Source organism: Phalacrocorax carbo, chromosome 1 (genome assembly GCF_963921805.1).
Source record: "Phalacrocorax carbo chromosome 1, bPhaCar2.1, whole genome shotgun sequence".
NCBI lineage: Eukaryota > Metazoa > Chordata > Aves > Suliformes > Phalacrocoracidae > Phalacrocorax > Phalacrocorax carbo.
This window is the reverse complement of record NC_087513.1, coordinates 113,237,743-113,260,998: the sequence shown is the minus strand read 5'-3', so window position 1 is coordinate 113,260,998 and position 23,256 is coordinate 113,237,743. Positions and strand designations below refer to the sequence as shown.

The following is a 23,256-nucleotide window of genomic DNA, read 5'->3' as shown; positions in this document are numbered from 1 at the left end:
TGCCCCCCTGCCCCTGGGAAGCAGCGGCTGCTGGCCTCTGAGCAGGACATAAGGAGAAGGGAAATGAAGTTCTGGGGATGCCGTGCAAGGAATGCATGAATGCCCATTACAGCTCATCGTTTCTCATGGAAAGTAGGTGTACAGGGCAGACTATGTAGTATAATTTAGTACTATTTGTATTCCCCAAGTCAGCTCATTTTATCTACATAAAACACTTAATTTCCTGTGCTCCGTCTCTCCTAATACTCAATTTTGTCATGAGCCCCACAGAATATGGGGATTCCTGGAGGTCATATATTTCTAGTTCTCTGAGGGGGAAAATGTAAAAGAACTAGAGCTGAAATAAACACTCTTGTCAATTAAAATATTATATGCCTTCCTTTTCTGAATCACTAGTAATTTGCATGATCTGGTGAGAACTACCGGGAAAAAGCCCTTGGAGAAATATTACAAAATGCCCAGATTATTTGCTTATTTAAACAATTTATTCAGCAATCTGTTATATCTTAAATGATCTGTCGAAATAGAAAATATAAATCACCCAATATTTCAGTACAAATGGTGTTTCTTCACTGAAAGATAAAGCTTACTTGTACATTGTGCTGTTGTGTTAGCAGGATTTTTTTTATCCTGCTAAACCTTTATAAGGTCAGTAATTAATTGTTTTACCAAGCCAGTGGTTTGCTGGGGATTATCTGCATCGTCCCTGTTTCTGATGCGTGGGAGAGAAACACATGTTCCAGCCAGACTATAGTTTTTGTGATTCCTCAGAATTATCTCAGCTAATACTGGGATTTCCTCCCTCTTAGTTCATTTTGTGAACATATCAAGGAGATAATTCAGTTTGAAGTGCTGGATTAAGACTAGCGAAAGTCACAGGTAAATTCTTGGCCCTGGCACTGACGTCCCGGGCAGCCTTGGGCAAGCTGTCATCAGCTCGGCCTATAAACGCATTGAAGGAATCAAGCGTTCCCAAATCTGTGAGCGTGTGTGTACAGTCTTTTCTTTTTTTCCTGGCTGAGTAGGTTCATAGTCTTGTTTGAAACCCTGTGGTACTGTTAGTCAGAATAAAGAATATTCCCTGTTTACTAGATGCACTTCGACAGAATTTAAGAGTGAAATTAAATCAGAATTACCTCCACATTTTATACTGCTGGAAATCCCAAAGCTGCTAGGAACAGGATACTGCTTTACAGCTCCTTTTGGAAGTAGCAGAAAATAATTTCTTCCTGTCCTGTGTTTGCAGTGAGGCATCATGAGATGCAGTGAGTTGTCTAAACATTTTAAACGAGCAAGGGATGGAATTATATCATTGCTCACAACCCATTTCTCCTGATATCCGGTCCCTTGCTCCACTAACTGTGTCTCTATACAAGTCTTTACCAGATGCAGGTTGGCAGGGCCTGGCAAAGCTAATGGACTCGGTCCCTAATCTTACCCTGTGGACAGTTGGCCCTAAAGTTGGAATTTGGTTTCTTTAAAAACCAAATCATTTTCATTGTTTGAAAAGAAACAGGCCATTCTAGCTGCTGATATGGGAGACTTAGAAACTGATTGGCAAATTTGAATGCAGAAAACAGACTCTGCTTAAAATCCAAGTGCCTATATAATATCAGTTGTTTTTAATGTTACTGTAATCAACTCATTTCTTGTGGATAATTAAGTACTTGGAACTCTTTTGTCTTGCATTAGCTGTTTTAGACATCAGGAACAGGGTGGTTGTTGTTTTTCTCTAAAAACTAAACTCATAATTAGGTTAACAAGTAAAAATACTGACAGACTGGCAAGGAAGAATTACAAAATATGAAACTTTAGTCATGGAGAAAGGATAGCACCGGTGCTGCTACCTCAGGAGCCTGAACTGTGCCAACACCTCCTGTGTTTCTGTGGTGGGTTGACTTTGGCTGGCTGCCAGATGCCCACCCAGCTGCTCTTTCACTCCTGCTCTTCAACAGATGGACAGCGGAAGAAAATAAGATGAAAAAGCTTGTGGGTCAACATGAGGACAGGGAGATTGATTACCAATTACCATCATGGGCAAAACAGACTTGACCTGAGGAAAATGAATTTAATTTATTGCCAGTTAGAATGGAGCTGGATGGTGACAAACAAGGACAAAAACTAAAACACCTTACCCTCACCACCTCTCCTTTTCCCAGGCTCAACTTCACTCCTTCATCCCCAACTCCTCTGCCTCACACCTCCTCCAAGCAGTGAAGGGGGATTTTGGGGGATGGGAGGTTGCAGTTGGTCCATAACAGCTCCCCTTGGCTGCTCCTTCCTCCTCACAGTTTTGCCCTGCTCCAGCATGGGTCCTTCCCACAGGGTGCAGTCTTTCAGGATAAACCTGCTCCAGCACCAGATCGTCCACAGGCTGCAGCTGCCTTCAGGGCACATCCACCTCCTCCAGCATGGGATCATCCACAGGCTGTAGTACAGATACCTGCTCCAACGTGGTCTCTCCAGGGGCTGTGGGGGATCAGGCGCCTGGAGCAGTTCCTACCCCTCTCTCCTCGGGGCTCCCAGGGCTGTTTCTCACCCTTTCCCACTTCCCTCCTCCTCTCCCATTCCTCTCCCTGACTGTCCAGCAGCCCTTTGCCCTTTCCTACCCAGGCTCTCCCCGAGGCACCACTATCCACCGTGGCCGCGGGGCTCAGCCGTGCCCTGGGGTGGGTGGGCTGGAGCCAGCTGGAACCGGCTGTGCCCGGCCCAGGGCAGCCCCAGCCTCTCCTCACAGAGGCCGCCCCACAGCCCCTGCCAGACCCATGGCACCTGAGTCCAGTAGAGTTTCAGGATCTAAATGTCTTTAGGATCTAAATTAGTTAATGTCCTCAAAATAAACCCTGCAGAGATAATGCAGCATACCTTCTCCAGCTTGGGAAGGCTGGGGTTTCAAGGGTTAGCAGTGTCTGGGTCTTGGTCTCTTGGGTAGCAGTAAGCTTGAAGGTAGCATCCTTACTGAAACATGAGCATTTCTGGTGCGAAGATGTGCCCGTAGGAAGCGGTGCTGTGAATACTGTGAGCTGAGATGTGACTCTGCATGTTTAGGGATGCCCTGACAGGAATAGATGCAGAAGGGAGGTCTGTCAGAGTGTCGGGAGGTGTTGTTGGGTTTGTCAGCCTGGAGACAGCCGTGCTCCACAGACAGCTGTCCCAGACTGTGGGCTGATCACCCACCAGATCCTTTCCTTGCCTTGTATGTGCTGCCCTGGATGAGCTGGGAGAGGGGACACAGCTGGGTCTGAAGGAGGAGGTGGGCTCCTGCCAGCCTCTCTTAGGCTAAGAGCCCTGGCTGTTTCCCTGCTGTGGCTCAGGAGAGGGGGTGATGAGCAAGCAAAGAAGGTCCTGAGAAAAAATGTTGAAGACCACTGTGCCGGTAGTGTTTCTTCTCCAGCACCCATCTGGCTGGAAGCCATGTTCCTTGTCTCCCCTGTCTTCGTGGTTGGCAGCTGAGGCTTTTCCAGACAACCTTTCTCAGTGACAGGGTGCCCTTACAATTCCAGTGGCTGTCACTGGTGAGGATGTGACGTGGCTCAAAGTTTGGGGGGCAGGGTTGCCTGATATTTAATCATGACATTAAAATGACATTAATTGGATTTACCACATAAAAATCCTCAAAAGCTTTTTATAAGTGAGAAATTAGATTTACAAATCCTTCCATGCCTTTACAGTACAAATCCTGCCAATAAATCCTTTCAAATATAAATCCTTTCTTTACCCTTGGGGTGGAAATCACTGATTTATGAATCAGAACAGTAAAAATCCTGAGGTTCTATGAGGTTTACAAATCCTGGCATAATTTTTAAATGGAAAATTCTGGTCTTTCATTTCTAGGTGTTGTGTCACTTTATCCCTGGAAGAACAGTACATGGTTTGCATCTGTTTCTACTTCTCCATGTGCTGGCATAGGTCCTGGTGTTTTATTTCAGCCTGGGTCGTCAGTTAAGAAACGTTCTAGTGGACATGGTAGGAAGGAGAAGTTTTTTATTTCTCAGGAGACTTTAAACAGTTACATGTGGGAGGCAATGGGGTGTGATTCATTGCTGGCCCTTCTTGGCAGTGGCATGGCTCCCCTTGGTTGGTGCATTTAGAGATCAGCTTCTCCAAGGGCTGACTGTCCAGGCCGCCCTCTTGCTCCTGATCCTGAGATGAGGGGCAAGCCTGGTAGATGGCCTGTGAGGATCAGATGGGTGGGGAGTTCAGCAGCAGCCCTTGACAAGAGATCAGCCTGGCCAAATGCAGAAACCAGCAGGATGAAAATAATACTGTAAAGCTGCTCAGAAGGAAAAGTCACTTTTGCCAAAATGGTAGCAGAGGCTGTCACATATTTAAAGTGATTTCTAATATGAGACTAAATTTACTTCTGAATAGAATGGAAAATAACTTTTGCATGTAAGAAGTTCTTTTCTCCTCTTCTGGCAATCATGTTTGTGTCTTCCTGCAGACTGCCCTGGTCTCCGTCTTCTCCACTCTTTTCCTTCGTCCTTGCTCCCCAATACAGGTTGTTTAGGTCCTGACAAAGAGAAAAGAAAATGTAACTGTGCCAGATAACTACACTTTGAAAAACTGAGTAACTTTCTGGAACAGCTCCAGAGGGTCTCCACATGAAACTGTGTTTCCAGAGGTGTTGCAGAGGTGGCAGGCACCTCAGTCAGCAGTGGCTTCTATTGCAGCCCATCCCTGTAAAGGAACAGATGCTTTCAGATGCCGACTGCCTTCCTGTCCTGTTTCACACCACTACTCCAGGACCCTCACAAAACTGAGCACAGGAGCTTCCAGGGTGTGCAGCACTGTTGCAGCCTGCAAACTCACCTTACGTGCTGCTGCTCTGGTGCAGACACAGCCCTCCACAGCTGTGATACACATACCCAAGATTGCCCTCACTGAGTGGTTCCCATGAAATAGCCATATCATCTTTCTGTCTTAGGCTTTAACTGAGCGAACACCTATGCACAGGGATATAAACTTGGAGGAAAGAGGTGTAGTGAAAGAAAGGAGAACTTAAACAATGCAACAAGGAAATCTTTGAGCCCTGTCATTTGAGATTCTGCGGTGAAATCAGACTGGATTTTGACAGTTACTCTGTTTAAAATAATCACAGTGGTGAGATAGGAAAGCCGAGTGCTTCCCTCCATCAGTGGATGCATTGTCACTAATAGAAGGCTACCCTAAAGACCTCTTAGCTCTATTTCCTTATTTTGAAACTGCCAAGAAATTGTCACATGATATTTTGCATAATTTGCTAGTACAAATGTCATTGTACTCCTTGTACTATCATTGTACTCCATATAATCCTTGAAAGAAATATTGACTCGGATGTGATTAACAATGTGGGGAAAACCCCATACACCTGGGTCAGAAGCTTGAATGTTTGGTAGGTCCGTGCCAGCAGCCGTTGCCAGCTTGACTTCTGCTCCTCAATTTAATTCTGCATATTTATCCTGCGCACAGTACTATTACCTAGTACGAAGCCAAGAGTTTAAATCATACTGACTTCCTCAAAAACACCTTCTTGGAAACATCTTAAAAACAACTTTGATCAGGTGAATAGTCGGACTCCCAAGTGGCCAGCGGAACAACTTAGAACATGATTACAGGCTGTCTATAATTATCTCAAAGGCTGAGTTTCTTTTGCATTTGACCCACTGCTAGCCTCCAGGAATTATTTGAATGGTTTTAAACTGGAAGAGGGTAGATTCAAACTAGATATAAGGAAGAAATTTTTTACGATAAGGGTGGTGAAACACTGGCACAGTTTGCCCAGAGAGGTGGTAGATGCCCCATCCCTGGAAACATTCAAGGTCAGATTGGACGGGGCTTTGAGCAACCTCATCTAGTTGAAGATGTCGTTGCTCACTGCAGGGGGGTTGGACTAGATGACGTCTAAAGGTCCCTTCCAACCCAAACCATGCTATGATTCTATGATCTGTCAAACCCATCGTTGGCCATCCTTCTGTCACGCTTATGGAGATGAGGGGTAGGGATGGGCCATCTTAGTTCAGACCTGATGCTGGGGCCCAGGACTTCCCATAACCAGGAGGATTTCCATTGCAAACACCCCAGGGGTCAAACTCTGATCATCTGTGCCCAGAGGTAAGAACTGCACACAGTAAGGCCAAAATTTCCATAGTCTGCAAGCCTCATGAGCAGGCATTGTACCATTGACACAGAGACAGTTAGCCTGGCATGGCTTGAAGTTGTTCTTCCTGAATATGTTACTGTGTCCAGGATGCGCTGCCCTTACCACATGGGTGCAACACCGTATGTACGCACGTATTTCTTCCTGGGAACAAGTATTTGTTTTCAAGGTGGTTAATGAGAAGCTTAGGTTCAAAAAGATCACAAAGCAAAGCTCAACCATGACACTCTCTTGCCTTATAAAAGTGTGAAGAATATTAGCAGAATGTAGACTTATGGCTTTCAGAGGAAAATTACAGGCTGACGTCAGAGTTGCTTCATTTTTTATTTTGTTACAGCTAGAATTACCCCAAGAATGACTGATACATACCTTCTTTATAACACATGCTGTTACTTGTACTGTGGTTGTCCTTGTTGTAAAGCATGCTCTCTCTTAATGTAATTTTGAATGTAGTTTATGAACAATGCAAACAAATTCAAAACTTTATGAAAAGGAAGAATAGGAGTAACTCTTATACCGATGCCAAATTTTGAGTCAGTGCTCAGAAACAGTAAATAAAAACATAATTGAGAGGTCTTTCTTTATGAGAGATATAAGATTTTGGTTTTTTTCTGTTTGCCAGGAATGCAGAGCTTCCACAACAAAGGAAACAGGGAGTAATATAACGTCAGTTATCTTGTGTCCAACTCCAAGACATGTATTATGCATGAATAGTTTTGCCTGGCAGGCAGTGAATTTCAAAAAAGGTTGGATTTACACCACATAGATAACATTGAAAGAATTATGTTGCCAGTGCCATCGTGGCTTCCAAAGCATTTTATGTTCATGCAGACTCAATGCTGAGGCAAAACAGCTTATTTCCAGTCACCAAGTCCTTAGCCAAGAGCCTGTCTGGTCCCTGAAATGAAAGAAAATGCGTTAATAGTTCCTGGTTTATTTGAAACATGAGGACGTTGACACAAAGATTAAAAGAACTGAAATGTTGAAGGTGGGGGGAAACACATTGGCGGGGATTTTGATCAGACTTGTTTTACAAAAGCTCGCTTATATTTTATTACACACCTTCTTGACTTTTCTGCCTGGTTCAAAAGTGCACGGCAGTGCCGTTAAGATTCCCAGGGGACTGGGTACTGTCTTGTTGCATTACATTTGTGCCACCATTTCACTCCTGGTTTTTAAGGTCTGAGCATGTAATAAGGATCTGAGAAATGCATGTTGCTTGTCAAATAACTCATCCTCTACTACAGGACCAGTTGTGTGAAAGAAGGAGCATCACAGAGATTGACAGGGGCTTAGGGCCATGCATAGCCCGTAGGACATGACAGGGTCCCAGTATAGCAAGGTCTCAGTGTTGTACTTAAAAGGCTCTTCTGCAGTCTGCCATGAGGATTTCATGGAAGCATTGCAATCTCCTTTTTTCTACCACTTCTACCATGAATGCCGGATTTACATTTTTTCCCCCTCCACTGCTTTTTATCTTGCATGTTTATACAGGAGCAGAGTGAGTGTAAACTCCTACTCTTCTAATCTGCAGACTTCTTGCTGTTTTTTCGCATGAATGTAAAATGGCCACACTAAAGTGAAGAATGGGATGCACTACTGGATTTTTATCCCAGTTTATTAACAGATGGGTGAGAAGACCTATTACTTTTCTCCTGGGGAATGCCTCCATTCCACCCAGCTTCTTGCCCCATGACTTAGTGCCAAGTAAAGGAGGTATTCTGTATTTACCTGGATCTCGGGAAAGCTGGAGGCCTTTTCCCCACTCCTACACAACAAGCAAACCTACAGCATAACTTTTAGCCTTGGGTTCACTTATTCCATTCATCCTCCACTCAAAGGGGGAGAAAAAATCTAAGGGTTATTTTGCAAAAGAGGGGAAATGCCTGAAGTTTGCTACTGCCAGCAGCTACACAAAGCTTATCTGCCGCCCTCAGTGCTTATGTATTGAGCATATCAAGAGTTAGTCTTTCAGTAATCGTCCTGTTTGCCACAGCGCCTGAGGCAGGAGAAGCACTGAATAAACCCAAAGTCTGTTTTGGAATAGAGATGCCTGGATGAGATTAAAACTGCCTGTAGTACATTCTGGGGCTGTACTTTTCCATTTATTGCCAGCCTTGCTTCTACATCAGTGCTCTGACCCATAACTTCTTCAGTTTTGGTTCAGATTTAGCCCAGATCCAAACTAACGGATCATGGAAATTTGCTGGTAGCCACAAACTGCTGTATATTTATTTATGACGGCCAACCTCTCCTCTTCGGGTGACAACTGCTTGCGAATAGTGATGGAAATTCAAGCCTGGAGTCAGACTGAATCACTGGAGGGCTCTTCAGCTCAGCACCAATTTCTGGAACACATTCTTTATGTATTAGACCCTTTGAATGCATATGCTGAGGGAAAGGAAAGGATCCTACAGCCTGCATCAGACTGCATTTCTATACAGATCTTTGTGCTCTGACTGTTGAGGAAGCCTCTAGCACTGCTTTTCAGTGTCTCCACATCAATGCAATAGAACACTTGGACATTATGAAGCTTTATTTTGCAATAGAGAGATGGATGCCTGTGGGAAGCAGCTAATATGTATGAGGATTGGAAATTCTGTGTTCTTTTCCAGGAACTGCTACAGTTCAACCTCTTGTGCCTCCTCTTCTTTCTTAAAATGGGTTGTTGTTTACTTACCTTACAGGAGTGCTTTTATAAAGCTAATTGCTGTCCTAAACAAGATTTGTAAAACCCAGTTAGGGGCAGCAACGTCAACTTCCACAACTTAAAAAATGTGATTTCTAGTGTTTATCTTGGCAAAGGAAAACTGCTACATAGGAATGAATGTATAAAGAATCAATTTGTCTTTTCAGATAGTGAAGAGAAGACAGGCTCTGGAGGCAAAATCCAGCCTGTGACCTGCAGTTTGTCCAGCCATGCTATCCCTTCCAGCATGACATCTCCATTTTATTTGATTGCTTCAGTCAAACTTACTCAGATCCTGTTCTCAGGAGTGGAGACTGGTAGGGTGGGAAAAGGCTAAATATCATCCACTTCTCCCTGTTAGCCCCAAGACAGCAGCAAATCTTCTTTCTGCCACCACTGTAACTTCTAGGCTATGATTTTCTTGGCTGCATTTCCCAGGTTTGCCCTTCTAGCACTGACTAATTTCTTTAGAGCTCCACATAATAGGATGCTGCACACATACTAAAAAACAGTGCCTGAGATTTCCCTGTGGAAGGTTAGTAGCGTGGGCACAGGTATTTGTGAGAGGCGCGATCTAGCTTTATCTTCATAAATTTAGGTGATACACAGGTGTTTGCTGAGTTTAGCCTTAAAGACAGAAAATATGTTTCCTTTTCTTTTGTAATGTTGTAGTCTCTATTTTTCTCTTTCCACATTAAATCATGGAGATTTTTGGTTTTTTTTTCTGGAAATGATGGTTAACCAGCTACTGTCAAGTCCTTTAAAATGTTATTGGACTTCTAAATAGTTGGGGTTTTTTGCCCCTCATTCTATTTTTGCTTTCTATTTAAACTATTGTCACTTATCTCCAGTGTTTCAGTATGACGTTTTAATGAATGGCCTGTTCCCTCAGCTCGGTTCACAAAAGCTGTTCTACCTCTGATTTTATGTCATGTCAGCTTGAGACCAGAATAGGTGAGCTTAACCTCTGAGCACCTGTGTGTTACATTTTTAAATATAATGTATTCTTTGCCAGTCTGTGCCAGTTCTGATATCTCTATAGTGAATTGCTTTGTATTTGCTGTCACCAAGCAGAATATTTTGGAACAGGCAGAACTTTCTACTTCCCTGATTTGGAGGTCACATTAACATTACCAAAACAAAGAAAAACTATCTCCCCTGCCTTAAAATGGCAGTCAAGCTTCATGCACTTAAAGGAAACTCACTCCAGTTTTGTGTTTTCTTAATACAACAGGCTGTAACATCAGTTGAGTAAGTAATTAGCAAAAAACGTGAATAGTCCCTGCAGTGTGGACAGGAATCTCTAGGGAGGAGGTGGAGCAGGCAGCTAAGGGCCAGTCCTGGGGGTTTCTAAGATAGATCCTCCCTTTCAGTCAGCTAAAAATCTGACTCCTCCTGGCACAGGTGCTGGGTACTTGGATATCTTGGAACACCTCTCTCTGAGAGCATGAATCATTGAAGAATATTAGATTTAGGGCTCTGGATTATTTATCTGCTTGTGGTGGTTTGACCTTGGATGGCTCCCACATGCCTACCCAGCCACTCTCTCACTCCCCATCCTGAACATCATAGGGGAAGAAAATAAGACGGCAAACCCTGTGGGTTGAGGTGATCTCTCAGGGAGATCGCTTACCAATTACCGTCATGGGCAAAATAGACTCGACCAGGGTAAAAATAATTTAGTTTATTGCCAATTAAATATTGAGTTGGATGGTGAGAAACAAAGACAAAAACTAAAACACCTTCCCCTTTCCTCTTCCCCTCCCCTGGGCTTTTTCTCAGGCTCAACTTCACTCCTTCATCCCCAACTCCTCTGCCTCCCCACCCTTAGTAGCACAGGGGGGATGGGGAATGGGAGGTATGGTGTGTCCATAACAGCTTGTCTCTGCTGCTACTTCCTCCTCACGCTGTTCCCCTGTTCCAACATGCACTTCTTAATGGGCTGTATTGTGGTTACCTGCTCGGTTCAGTGCTGTAGGAGCTGGAGAAACTACTTCTGTCACTGACCGTAGTTTTACATGGAGGAAGTACAGTTGAATGCTACTGAGGAGAAATTATTCTGAAACTCTCTGAGCTGAGTGCTTGGCTGGTGAGTATCTGCATTAATATTTGTCAACTTTCATATACCTACATTCTCTCAAGCCATCTGGGGATCTGAAACAACTTTTTTGTCCTCTGGAAAGAAAGGAGAAGCTATTTTCCATATCGTGAATATTGTCACACATGCATGGTGTTGGTTAATTAAAAAGAGGTGAGGCTGTTCTGGAAGCTGGGAAGGAGATCATCTCTCACGCCACCTCCTGCTTTCCCTCACCCCAAGATGGCTTGCTCACCTGAGGCTGAAGGTTGAGTAGTGGGACCAGAAGCACAGTGCAAAACGTGAGTCAAAACCTTTATCTTGGTGTGCACCTCTGGAAATCCAGCACGGCTACGAAAAGCAGCGTGTTCTATCATGACTTCTGTATTGGGTATGCATTTAAACTCTCTCTCACTTCAAATCAGACCTGACTGTTGTCGAAACTCTCAGTGATGGAGCATGATTTACATTTTGTTTTTGTAGAGTTTAATTCTGTAAGGAACTAAATAAGCTGAAAGAAACAGCTTTCTGTGCAATTAGTAAATGAGGAAAAGGCAAAATTAAAACATGGCTGTTCCCTTTGTCAATTAAATGGGAAGAAAGGAACACCGTGGTTTAAATCATATGAGCTTTCAGCTAAGCCTCTCATTAGTAGTGAAAACCTTTTTCTCTGAAATCTCCTGAATCCTGTTTTTGAAGGGGGAAAAATAGGGGAAGGCACTTTGTCAAATTGCTGTTTTGAAATGGAAGGATTTAATTTATCTGTTTCTCTGCTTCCCAAAAGTTAGTGTCTACAACAGGGTCTCCAGACCACCCGTAATCTGCTAATGGGTCTAGCACAACCTTCAGTCTCTAAACAGATGTTTATCTGAGCTTTATCTGATTCCCTTGTGGTGGGAGCGTCTGTTCATAATCCCCAAACCCATTAAAGAAATGAGGGGATTGTAAAAACATTTTGAAATAGGTGAAACACCTTTCAAGATGACCTGCTGGTAAAGGAAAGCAAAAGCACAGTGGGTCTGAAATGATTTCTTGGATACTTCCTGCTACTTCTTTGCCAGCTGCAATATTTATATCCTACTGTGGTGACTGCACTATGAGGCACGTACTGAACAGTAGTTCCGAAATAAATATCTTAGATGTTAGGAATACAAGCAGACTATTTTACTTTCTTTTACTTTATTTTACTTTCTTATATTCACTTTAAAAAATGCAAATTTCTTCTTAAAATAATGGTAGTTTGCCATTGACGCAGTCCTGTTAGAAGCTTTGTTGTCTTTGGAGAGTGCAGGAGATGAAGACTGAAAATCGAGTGATACCCCGATGTTTGAAATTAAGGTCTTATAAAACATGCAAGCATGCATGTTTCTTCATCCACAAGTTCTCTGATCAGAAAAAAGGAAGCTATAAATCTCTTCCATTGTAATTGTCAATGTGGTAAAGCAGGGTAGAAACACAATGTGAAAAAAAGGATTATTAAAGAATTCATAAGCAAAACCAAACTACAGAAGCATTACAATAATTAAGTAACTAGAAGATCACATACTTCATTACTCACAAGCTGGCAGGTCATAAGAAAGGCACAAGTGCATTTTTATGGCAGGAAATACGTCCATTAAATTACACCATTAAGTCATATACACTGCTCATTGTATTCTCTTGCTTTATGGGTTTCGTATCGACTTTACCTTCTATTCAGTGCTGTAGGCAAGAGGGTAGCATTAAAGGCAGGCAGATAAAAATGCATTCACCTGATTGTTAAGTCATGTTTTTTGTTCAGGCAGGCATACATAGCTGAAGTATGAAATAGTGACACTGCAAAAAAGCCACTCAGAGTGTAAGCTGTCCATCTCAAAAGCCTGAAAATGAGAACTGTATGATAAAACACTTTCACATTTTCGCCTCTTTTTTCCCAGGTCCTTCATTATACCCACTATTGTTTTGCTTTCCTCCTTTTTTATTAAGTCTTAACATTTTTCATTAGCATTCCTGGTGGTGCTTTGCTTTTGTGCAGTGGTTACGTTTCCTCAGATATGAGAGTGGCTAATTTGCTAATTAATGCAAGCTGACACCTTACTCAGCCGCTGTTCTCATTCTCCATGGCCCTTTCTGCAATTTGTGGCTGGATGTATCTTCATCACGTGGCCAAAACGTAGTGGCTTCCCATGACGGGATCTCATTCAGTGATGGGAGTATGGTGTGCCAGCTGCCAGGTCATGGGTTTCTGGTGCATTTCTCATGCCTCTGGATGCTCTTGTGCCAGGTAACCCGAATTTGGCCCACGCTCACTCACTCCCATGATCTGTGTGTGCCATTGCTTCCCCGTTCCTAAAGTATGCCTCTCCCAAGCTTTCAGTCTGCTTGAAACATTCACTGTTCACATGAAGGGTGAGAAGCAGCAAGGCCATTGTCTGAGAAGTGAGGTGCGATCCAAAGGTAGAGCCCTACTGCTCATAAAACTCTGATCCGTTTTAGAGAAATCAGTGTGCCTCATTAGCTTCACTTAATTTCAGGATTAGACCTTCTCGGCCATTATGTCATCTAGGCTGTCAGTACTTAAAATGCTGATAATTCTTAACTTTGTTCCCAGCCTCCTTCCATTTCAGCTCATGTCATTTATTAGACGCAGTGCGTTCTGCTGCTTCTGCCAAGTCCAACATACTGCCACTTACTTTTCTGTTCCTGCTTTCCTTGTTCCCCTTAAATTCAGGGGTCCCAGTGCAACAGAGCATTTAAACATGTGTTCAATTCTAAGTGATGAAGTGTTTTGTTGAGTCAGGATCTTTGCATTCAACTCAGCCTGTTTGACTGCGAGTAGCCTTTGAAGTTTGAAAGGCACAAGGAGAGATCCTCACCAGCACAGAGAGGACTTTCTTTTATTAGTCTCTTTGGTTCTTCAATATAATTATTCTTAGATTCCCATTGTTTACTTTCTCTGCCTTATTGTGCCATTTGTCTTTTTGCTTCACATCACTCTGTTGTTCTTTCGTTTACCACTTGTCCCCCCCAGAGTTGGGATGCATAATTCTACTTTGTACCTCAGAAAATTTACTGTACAGTACAGTTCGTGAAATTGAGTTGGAAGTTCAGATTGTCCGGTCCATGACATGCTTCCGGTACCGTCACACAGGTGACCAAGAACGCCACTCCCATGCCACGAGGAGACCTGTGCAAGGGTACTGTCTCACCTTCGTTCGTCCTGACGCGGTAAAAATATCTTTGCTGGACTGAATGTTTTCTTCATGCAAGGGTGTTCCTGTGTTTTGTATGGGAATAGTTGATGCATGCAGCGGCTTCAGAAAGAAAAGAACTGAAAATTTGGAGAAGTTTGGAATGGAGGTTGCTAATTAGATCCTTCTCAATCTCTGAGCCCAGAGCTTTCCCAGAGCTTTGGTGACTTAGCTCTGACTCAGAGACGTGAGTCCTTTTGATGTCTTTGCATGTTTTTTTTAAACCTACTGCAGCTTAGCTTTGAATTCAGAACTTTTGCTTGCTTTGCACTCCCGGGTCACTGTGACCGGGCTCCTGCTATCACAGGCAACCCATCACGTGATGGCTTTCATAAATGTGCCAAGCTCAATATTCATACCTCTCAATGCAGCCCCTGCTGCATCTACTGGGAAGCTGTTCCAGAGCCATACTCTTCTGACGGTTGAAAATCTTTTCCTTTGCAAGCTTCCTCTGCAAGTGTGTTAATTCTAGCGATGCGTTTCTAAATTACCCCTGCATATGCCATTCTGATATCAAACTGCGAAACAGCTTTTTTGATCCCTTCTTAAGTGATGGTGGTTCCAGACTGGAGTTGTTTTGGGAAGCTGCTGTGTGGCAGAGTACATGTCCTTGCATATATCACAGCGTTCCTGTCAACTGTATAGGCTAAAGTGCGTTTGTTCATTAAAGAGCGTAACTCTTGTTTAATTGGTGGGGTACATGGTTTGCTTACGCCAAGGGACAGAATTCCATCTGTTTTCCTGGGGAAACATTTTTCTGTGTTAACTTCACTGCATTGTCGACCGACCTCTCTGCTCTTTCCAACAGTTGCATGTACATCTGAAGTGACTGTAATGGACTGTGACACCTGGGGAGAAAAGTTGACCCCATGAGCATCTATCTTAATTAAAACTGTATTAATATGTGGTTTAGTCATTGTGGATGCTTTTGTTGTTAAATATTTTGCAAGCCATATAATGGCATTCAGTTACTTCCTTCACACTGTTGCAAAATGGTGTAAAGTTTATATTAGTAGCAGGTCGTGACATAACAGCTGTACTTAAAGCCTCAAGGAAAACTTGCAAAATGTTATGTTTACAGATTGTTCTGTCAAAATAGCTCAGATCTTCGCTACGTCTCTGTTTTTGCTGCCAGAGATATTTGCATGGATATGAGCTCTTCCGGCTTGCGGATGCCGTTGCTGTTTTACAGAGCCATGACGTACTCAGCCCTGTTAAAGAACATGAACTTACTAGAGTGTGCAGTATGGCAAAGGACACCTGAAGGTTGGCTGCGCTTTGGTGTTCCCGGTTGTGTTTAACTACTGTCAAATGTGATAATCACAGCATGGGAGAGCCTTCTGCCAGGCTTCCTCGCGTTTCTGAGAGGAGGGAGCAGAGCGTTTCTTTTCAAATAGTTGAGCGAACGTCAAAGCTGTTACCTTAGGCAAAACTAAAATGGAAGGATAACATTTTAATTGTCTGAGAGACAGTGGAGTTAGGCTTTTATTCAGCGAAGCACGTGAAGTCTGTTGACTTCGCTGGGAGTGTGATATTTAAACCTAAGCATATGTTTAAGTTCATTCCTGAGGTTTCCAAGCGAGGCCCCTGGGGAGAGCGCTTCTTACCTTCCCTGAATGGGAGGGGAAAAGGCACTGGGCTCTGTGCCTAAAGAAATCAGGGCGCTTTATTTGCTACATCTCATTAGAGTGAAAAGCAAGATAAAGTGACACTGAAGCGGTGAGGAAGGGACCAGGGCAAAGGGGTGTCTCTTCTGCACATCTCTACAGGCATAAGGGATGTGCCATCTCCTGTGAAAGGGGAGAAAGGGACTGGGTCCTCAGTCTGCTCTCCCTCGCTGCTCAGTGGGGTTTCCCTGTCTTTCATCCTGGCCATGCAGGCAGATGAGCAAGGATCTCATGCACGTGCGAGGGAAGTTATTGCTGATTCATCAGTAACTGGCTCTTCTCCAGCCCCCAAACAGCTCCTGAGGTGGAAGAGGTGAAACCTAGCTCGACATTACTTAATGTAGCATGTGCACATGTTTTTATCGTGCGGTGACTCCTGCATCCTCAGCATAGCTGCCTTCAGATAAAGCAACTTTCATCGTTTTACAGAATCTGTAAAAGCCACAGCATGTTTTTGTAACTGCAGTTTAATTTTCAGGTTTTTTTAGTTTTCTGACTCATAGTCCTTTTCTCCTGAAACATAAAATGATTCATATACCCAAGCACTTAACTCCTCTTACATTTGTAAATGGTTCTTCATGCATGCTTAACGAGGGCATTCCAAACCACTAAAACCATAATTTGCTTATGCTACATAATAAGGTTTGAATTCTGCAAAGATGTATGTAAATACTTTCAAGTTCATTGTAGGTTTTTGCAAATGGTGACTTAGAGCCAGAATGTCCACTGGCTTAGACTCAGTGGGTCTTTGTGGCCCTCACAAGCTCTGTCACAGCACCTGGGAAGAGAGAATAAGAAAGAAAAATGGAATTGGTGCTATAAATCAGATGCAGAAAAGAATGCAGAAGAGGCTCTTTTATTGCTTTCACAAAGGTAAGAGTTGAATATTAAAGTACATTAGAAAAAGGTATTGGAAGGAGAAGATGAAAAACATTTTTTACTTTCACTCTGCTCCAGAATTTCTAAAATTGAACTCTCAATGTCTTATTATTTTTATTGGAAGATATGAGGGAAAAATCCCTATGCTGGATAATTGAAAGCCCAGATAGATTTATTTAGACTCAAAATATACAGTACTACCTAGCATTGCCTTTTTAAAAGCACTGTTACTCAGGCAATGCACATAATTTATTATTTTCTTTCTGAAATGGAACCAAGTAATTTATGACACTGTGTTTTTAATCTCTTAATCCAGACTTTTTCTCACATGTCTGCCTGGAACGACTCCAAATTATTCAGTGTCCAAAAAAAAATCCTACATCTTTTTCATTTGTCTGTCTAACAGAATTCTAAAAGCAGTCAAATCTTCCAGTTTGAGCTGAAATTTAATAAATCATAAATGCATTTTGGGATCACAATTTATGATCTGTGAATCAGATTTCTGAAAAAAACAAAAACCTTTTTTCAGGTCCATAAAGTAGTGTTGTTTGCAGGCATCTATTAATTTTCAGATATTTTGTTGCTTTGGCTTATTCCATGTTATTTTCACTTGTTGTGAAAAAGGATTTTTAGTTACAATCTTCCTCTTCTTTGTTGCATAAAAAGGCAAAATTCTCTCCTTCCTCCCTCAATCTCCAAGAAGTAATTAAAAAAAAAAACCAGAAAAGAGTTAATAAGTTTCTGCTCTGGTAGTAATTGATACCTCACTAATGTCAGTGAAAGAGTACAGATGAAACAACGCTATTGGTTAGGAAAGGACCGTGAATTGCGTGTCACGTGCACGGAACTGTGCAGGAACTGGAAGGGGCTTGGCTTTTTGCCATCAAAGCTGTTTTCTAGTGGCAGATGCAGTCACGGGGGAACTGGTACCAGCCCTGACACAGCTTCAGCAAGTGGGTCCCAGTGCTCCCTCCCTCATGGTGCTGGTGTCCACGCGACATTCTATTACATGGTCTTTCCAGAAGGTGCGGGGCGGAGCCAAAGCCTCCAATTTGTTTATACTCTTCAGATGCTTTTCCAGTGATCTTATGGATAAATACGGTTTGCACTCCTGGCATTGCTGCGTTCAGTTGTCTACTGATCTCTCCCAAGACAGTACTTACTTCAGAGAGAGGCAATTTATGAAGAAACAGTGTGTTCCTGAAAAGAAGTTAACGCTGGATGATCTGAGGTCCCCTGCAACTTTTAAACAGGTGATGAGGATATATCCTAGGATGCCAGAGGAAGATCTGTGATTCCCCTTAAGGGAGAATGATGGACTCCTGAAAAACAGGCTGAATGAGCAGGGAGCATTTCAGGCATGAGAGCCTCTATGATGCTCTTCCAGTTCAGTTCACTCAAGAAAGAGCTGCCATCAGTTTTGTAATATCTGGTCTATGGCATTTGCTTGGTGGCTTCCCCCTCTGCACTCTGTGGTCTTCATTCCTCTGAAAGCTCGTATTTGGCTTGTGCCATCACTCCTGCGATCTGGTAGGACACTTCGTTGCAGTGATTCACCAAGTGTTTATTTAGGGGCTAGGCAGAAATCTTTCAATATTAGAAATATGTCTTACTTAGCAATTTACATGAGCTACTAGATTGGCATGTAGGTTACTTTTGTCTTCAGAGCTGACCGCCAAGAAGGAAAAAAATGTTTCTGTTGGCCACAATTGGGAAGGAGATCTTGAGTCAGCAACATGCAATTTTATGTGAGGCATGGACTGAATGCAAAATAGCAAGTTTGGGATTTTGCCTCCATTCAAGTATTTTGAGACTGAATGGTTGAATCATGGCCTTCTTTGGGAGCCCCTGGGGGAACCTAGAAGGGCCAGGGCTGCAGCCTAGAAGAGCCATGTTTACATAATGCAAACAGGTTTCTCATTAGCAAACCAAATAAGAACATTGTCTTAGAGTTCTATTCAGTGACATTTTGCTTCTCAAAGACAACCCTGTCATGAGAAGGATTTAACTGTCGAGGAAATAACATGTTGTTACTTTGATTCACTCAGTCATTTAGTTTCAGCCAAAGATACACGGTCAGTTGACTTTGGGATGAGCTTGTGCTGCCATCAGGAATGGGCAAGGGAAGTCCTCTCCAGCGCTGCCCTGCTGAGCCACCCGGTCCTGGTCTCTGCTGTGGCAGTGCGAGTGCTTTTTGGGAAAGCCTGGAGGACGCCTTGTCCAGGAATCAGGTCCTAGCTCTCAACAGCTGAGGAAAGTCACCCGGATGCCTATGCTCTTTTGTCCTGCCACCCAAATGAAACACAGAGAGGAGAGTGCTACTACTATTTTTTGTTGGTGGTTTTGTGGTTATTTTTCAGAAACTGCAATAAGAAGGTGTGGTTGTCATGTTAAGGGGCAACTGCCAAGAACCAGTTCATTCTCTTCCATTGGTTTCTTTGTTCCAGCTAAAGGAAAAGCGGCAGCAGAGGATGGTTAGCTCATAGTCCTGCCAGCAACTACAGCTCATGCCGCAGTGCTCGGAGTGGTGGCTAGATGGCACACACAAGGCTGTTGAGAAGGAGACAGTCTTACATGGAGGAAATTAAATACAGTAAGGACCAGCCTTCACCGTGCAAAACTTTGCAAGTGAAGTTGATCGGAACAGGCAGAGAGGTGTGAAACTGAGAAGACACACATGAAGGCCAACACCAAGAAAATGAAGGGAGGACACAGAAGAGGTCCTGGAGCGTGGCAGAGCTCTCCTTTGGTTTCCATGTCTAGCATTTACATCTCTGTTTAGCCCATTGCCTTGGAAATAATGAGGAACTGCTCTTTTTAATTACAGCCACCACAGTTCTTTCTCTTTTAAAATTAACTGATCTGTGGGTCACCTCCATCCTGCCTTGGTGCTCCTCTGCCTCACAGAGCAAGAGTTAAGAGCCCTGTCTTTTGGCCCTTTCCATTAGTGCCTGCTCACTTGTTTCACTGACCAAAAACCATTAGCCCTGTGCAGGATGTCCCCTCACACATCAAAATCACATCACACGTGGCTGGCTTTGGGGTTTGTTACAGGCTCAAAGTAGGAAGCAGACATGCTATAGGGTGCCAAACTATCAACCTTTCTGGCAACCGTGAGTCTACAGGCTTGGCTTCGGGCCGGGTAAAAATACACTCTAGATGCATGTCTGGGTGAAACTAGGAAGATTTGACTGTCAGTTGCTCAGAGGTTTCAGAATCTGACAGGCAAGAGGTCCAGAAGTCGGAATAGAAAGTCAGGCTCCTACAGCAAGAGCTTCCCAGGAGAGGAGCTGCAGGATTCTCCTGCACTGAGCTCATGGAGTGTGCAAAGTCAAGCGTTTGCAGAAGCTGGTATAAATAAAATTCCTGTCAGAAAGAGTATGTTAACAATTACCAGATAGTATTCCTGGGATTCTCCTAAGTGTTTATGCCCAGTAACTGGGGGTTACTAACTTTGTGGTCTTGAAAGCCCACCATATCATCCTGACCTCTTGTACTTGAATGCTCAAAGAGCTGGAAGTTGGGCAGCAATTTCAGCCTCTCCCATTGCTGTCAATTCAGAAAGTGTTTTAAATGGCAGGCTCAGAGCCAGCAATGCAAACTGCAGGCATAAAAATAATAAAAATCCCTATATTAAAGCAAAGGCTACATTAGGTACCATTGTGCCATAATTTTCTATTTAAGTCAGCGTCAGGTTGGGCCTTGGATTCGTGAGCACAATGAGGAAGATTTTGGAAAGTGGAAATTGCATTATGGCTTCTGTTTCCTTTCCAGGGAAGCATGTGAAGCACATTACAGAGCGAGGGAAGGTCATGACTGCAGGGAACAGCACAGGATGTCTGAGAGGGAAAGGTGGGGCGAGAGGAACTGCTGCAAAACAAGGACAGAGAATCAGCAGGAGAGCGTAAGGGTGAAAAGTGGTGACTGGAAACCTTGCAATATCTTAATCAGAATTCTTTGACATAAAATGTCAAAATAAACCCCACTCCAACTCTCCCCCCATTATTTCTGTACTCCTGACTTTCTTTAATCTCTTGTTTTAATTTAAATACGCATACTTGGGTTTGTTTTTTCACATTCTGGCAGTGTTCTGAAATTTTTGAACTGCCAGACAGATAGACTCAGTGTTTCAAAACCAGCATCTGTGTGCGTGCACATACTAGTTTGATGGAAGTGCTGGACAGGCTGGGACTGATCAAAATGTATTTGCTTAGCCATGATCAGTTAATAACACCATTGTGCATTAAGTATTGTGCTTGCTATATTGCAGCATGCACCTCCCAGCTATATTTCGTGCATCATTCCCTCTGTCCTTAAAATAATTTCTGAGCCAGCCCTGCACTGAGTCTTAAGCAGGATGGAAGCGATGCCATCCCTCCTTCCGCCCCCTCTCTCTAGGGCAGTGGGGAGATCTCAGGCCTGTCATACACAGACAGGGGAAGCAGTTTGGGGACCAGCTAGAGGACGAGCCTGCTTTCTCTACAATCCCTTTACTGTAGCAGCTCTGTTGGCCTTTCCAGGATCACTTATTTGAAGCACTTTGCAGCACTAATGGCCAAGCAGCACGTCCAGCAGTGTGCTGGGGAGAAAAGCATATGGTTTGGCATAAAGAAAGTAAGCATAAAATGTCTACGTATTTCTCAAAAGGCAAATTGTCTGAAAAGTCTGTCCAACGGTGGCCCAAACCAGAACAAGCTGTAATTACATATCCTTTGCAGTTTATGATTTTCTCTCTGGTTTTGCAAGTGTGCCACAGTTATGCTTCAGTGGCTCAGCAGCCTTTTAACAAGCTGTAGAAGGTACCCTATTGCTCAGGCACCGGCAATACTGAAAGACAGAATGTACTATCCTTTAACCCTTTGCAAAATGATGTAGCTTAGCAATATGGAGCAGTCCCAACGTGATGATCTGTCCACAAGGAGCTGGGAGGAGGAAGGTCAGGAACTGGCATGATTACCCACTACCTTTTCATTGTACAGCTGCTACTCGGGGTATTTTGGCACTTGAGTTAATAATCTTACAAACATAACAAAGTAGAGAGGGAATGGCACAGAGGAATTAGACATTAACATAAACATTAAACATTAACAACACACCTTAAATACAACTGAGTAGGAGCAAAAGAAGGGAAATACTGTTTGAGTACAGTTTGTACCCAGTTTTAACAGGCAGGTGGGATTTGTTTATGGAAGCAGACAATCACCTCCTTCCACCCTGCAGTAAAACCTGCATTTAAAGGAAGTACTAGTAGGAATTTTTTCTAAGTACAACTTGCAAAGTAAAGCCTCAAAGGCAAGCCTGATCCATTTGAGTTGCTACTCTGTAAACTAATTATTTAATTTAAAACAGGAAGCGGCAGCTAGCTGACTATTTAACTGATTCCCCAGTTGGATGGCTTTTCAGTCCATGCTACCCTGGTGTCTGCATTCCAGGGCTGTAAAACTCTGTGGTGAGAAGGCTGCTGGCTCAGCCATGGGGTACCCCAGCTGGTTCAATGGCTCCTCCATCAGCTTTTGCCATGGGGTTCTCAAGGTACCCCAGCCTTAAAGCCAAATGTCCTGGACAGCAGAGCCAATCTCTTGGAGAGTCACTCACTACATGGTTTTGTCCTTATGAAAATAAAGGGACAACCATGGAGAAGGGCAAACCATGTCAGAATGGGTCTGCCTGCTCCGGCGGAGGCAGGTAAAAATGGCGCGCGACCCTGCTGTGCTTCTGCTGTCGGTCCAAGTAAACTGGGGTTTGCCAACAAAATTAAATAAATACCCCAACACCCCCTCCCTCCAAGTAACGTCAGGTCTGATTAAGAATCCAAAGAGTACATTTTTTCAAAACATCAATGGCTGGATCAGAAGATCAAAGATCATAGATTTTTGTTTTATTTTATCTCAGAGAATGAGTTTTTAAAATTACCTTATCAGCTTCTTTTTGAATGCCTGAAAGGGGAAAAAATTAAAGGGTGTTTATTAGTATTACCAGTAGTATTCCAAAATGTATTGCATGCATTATTATTAATATTATTCTAGAGATGCAGTGCCAGCAAATCATAGCTACAGAGAATTGGCAATGAATTAATTGGAGAACTAAAAAAGTACTGGAAATTAGGAAGGATGATGAGATGGAGGAGATCAGCTGAGCAAAGTGAAGACTGAGAATGGCACGTCATTCTTGCACTAATATGGTAATGAAATATAGCAAAGGCAGAGTGGGAATACTGATCTTCACATGCTTCTAACAATTTCTTGCCCTACTCGGTCAAATTTCTGTTAAATTGCTGATGTGAGCTATTACAGGATGAAAAGGCCTTTATGCCAATGTAAGTGTGTCTCTGGTGTGGAGCTCTGTCACTTCTGCAACGATAGTTTCTAAGTTGATACTGTGTTACAGAGGGAGCTGGGCTTTGGAAAAACTGGTGGCTTAAGTTGACCTGTGCTAGCTTTAGCCTGTATCCTCCGGTAGAGGGCACGGGTCCAGGGACCGTGGCAGGAAATCCAGGGCCCATAAACGCTATGTAGTGCACGCAGGGGAAAACAACCCAAACTTCCACACGGATTGATGGGCTGTGGGCTGACATT

General features: G+C 43.3%; 1 protein-coding gene across 3 annotated transcripts in view; it reads left to right on the top strand.

Annotated features, from left to right (window-relative positions):
• The window catches only part of CYYR1 (cysteine and tyrosine rich 1), a 59,087-nt gene that overhangs the window by 23,599 nt on the left and 12,232 nt on the right, over window positions 1–23,256 (top strand). The window contains exon 2 of one of the 3 annotated variants that reach the window (XM_064470256.1): window positions 20,456–20,585. The exons of the other annotated variants lie outside the window; for them this stretch is intronic. Coding sequence (XP_064326326.1) covers window positions 20,456–20,585 — 130 coding nt within the window. The remainder of the gene's footprint in view (window positions 1–20,455; window positions 20,586–23,256) is intronic. 3 annotated transcript variants of the gene reach the window in all.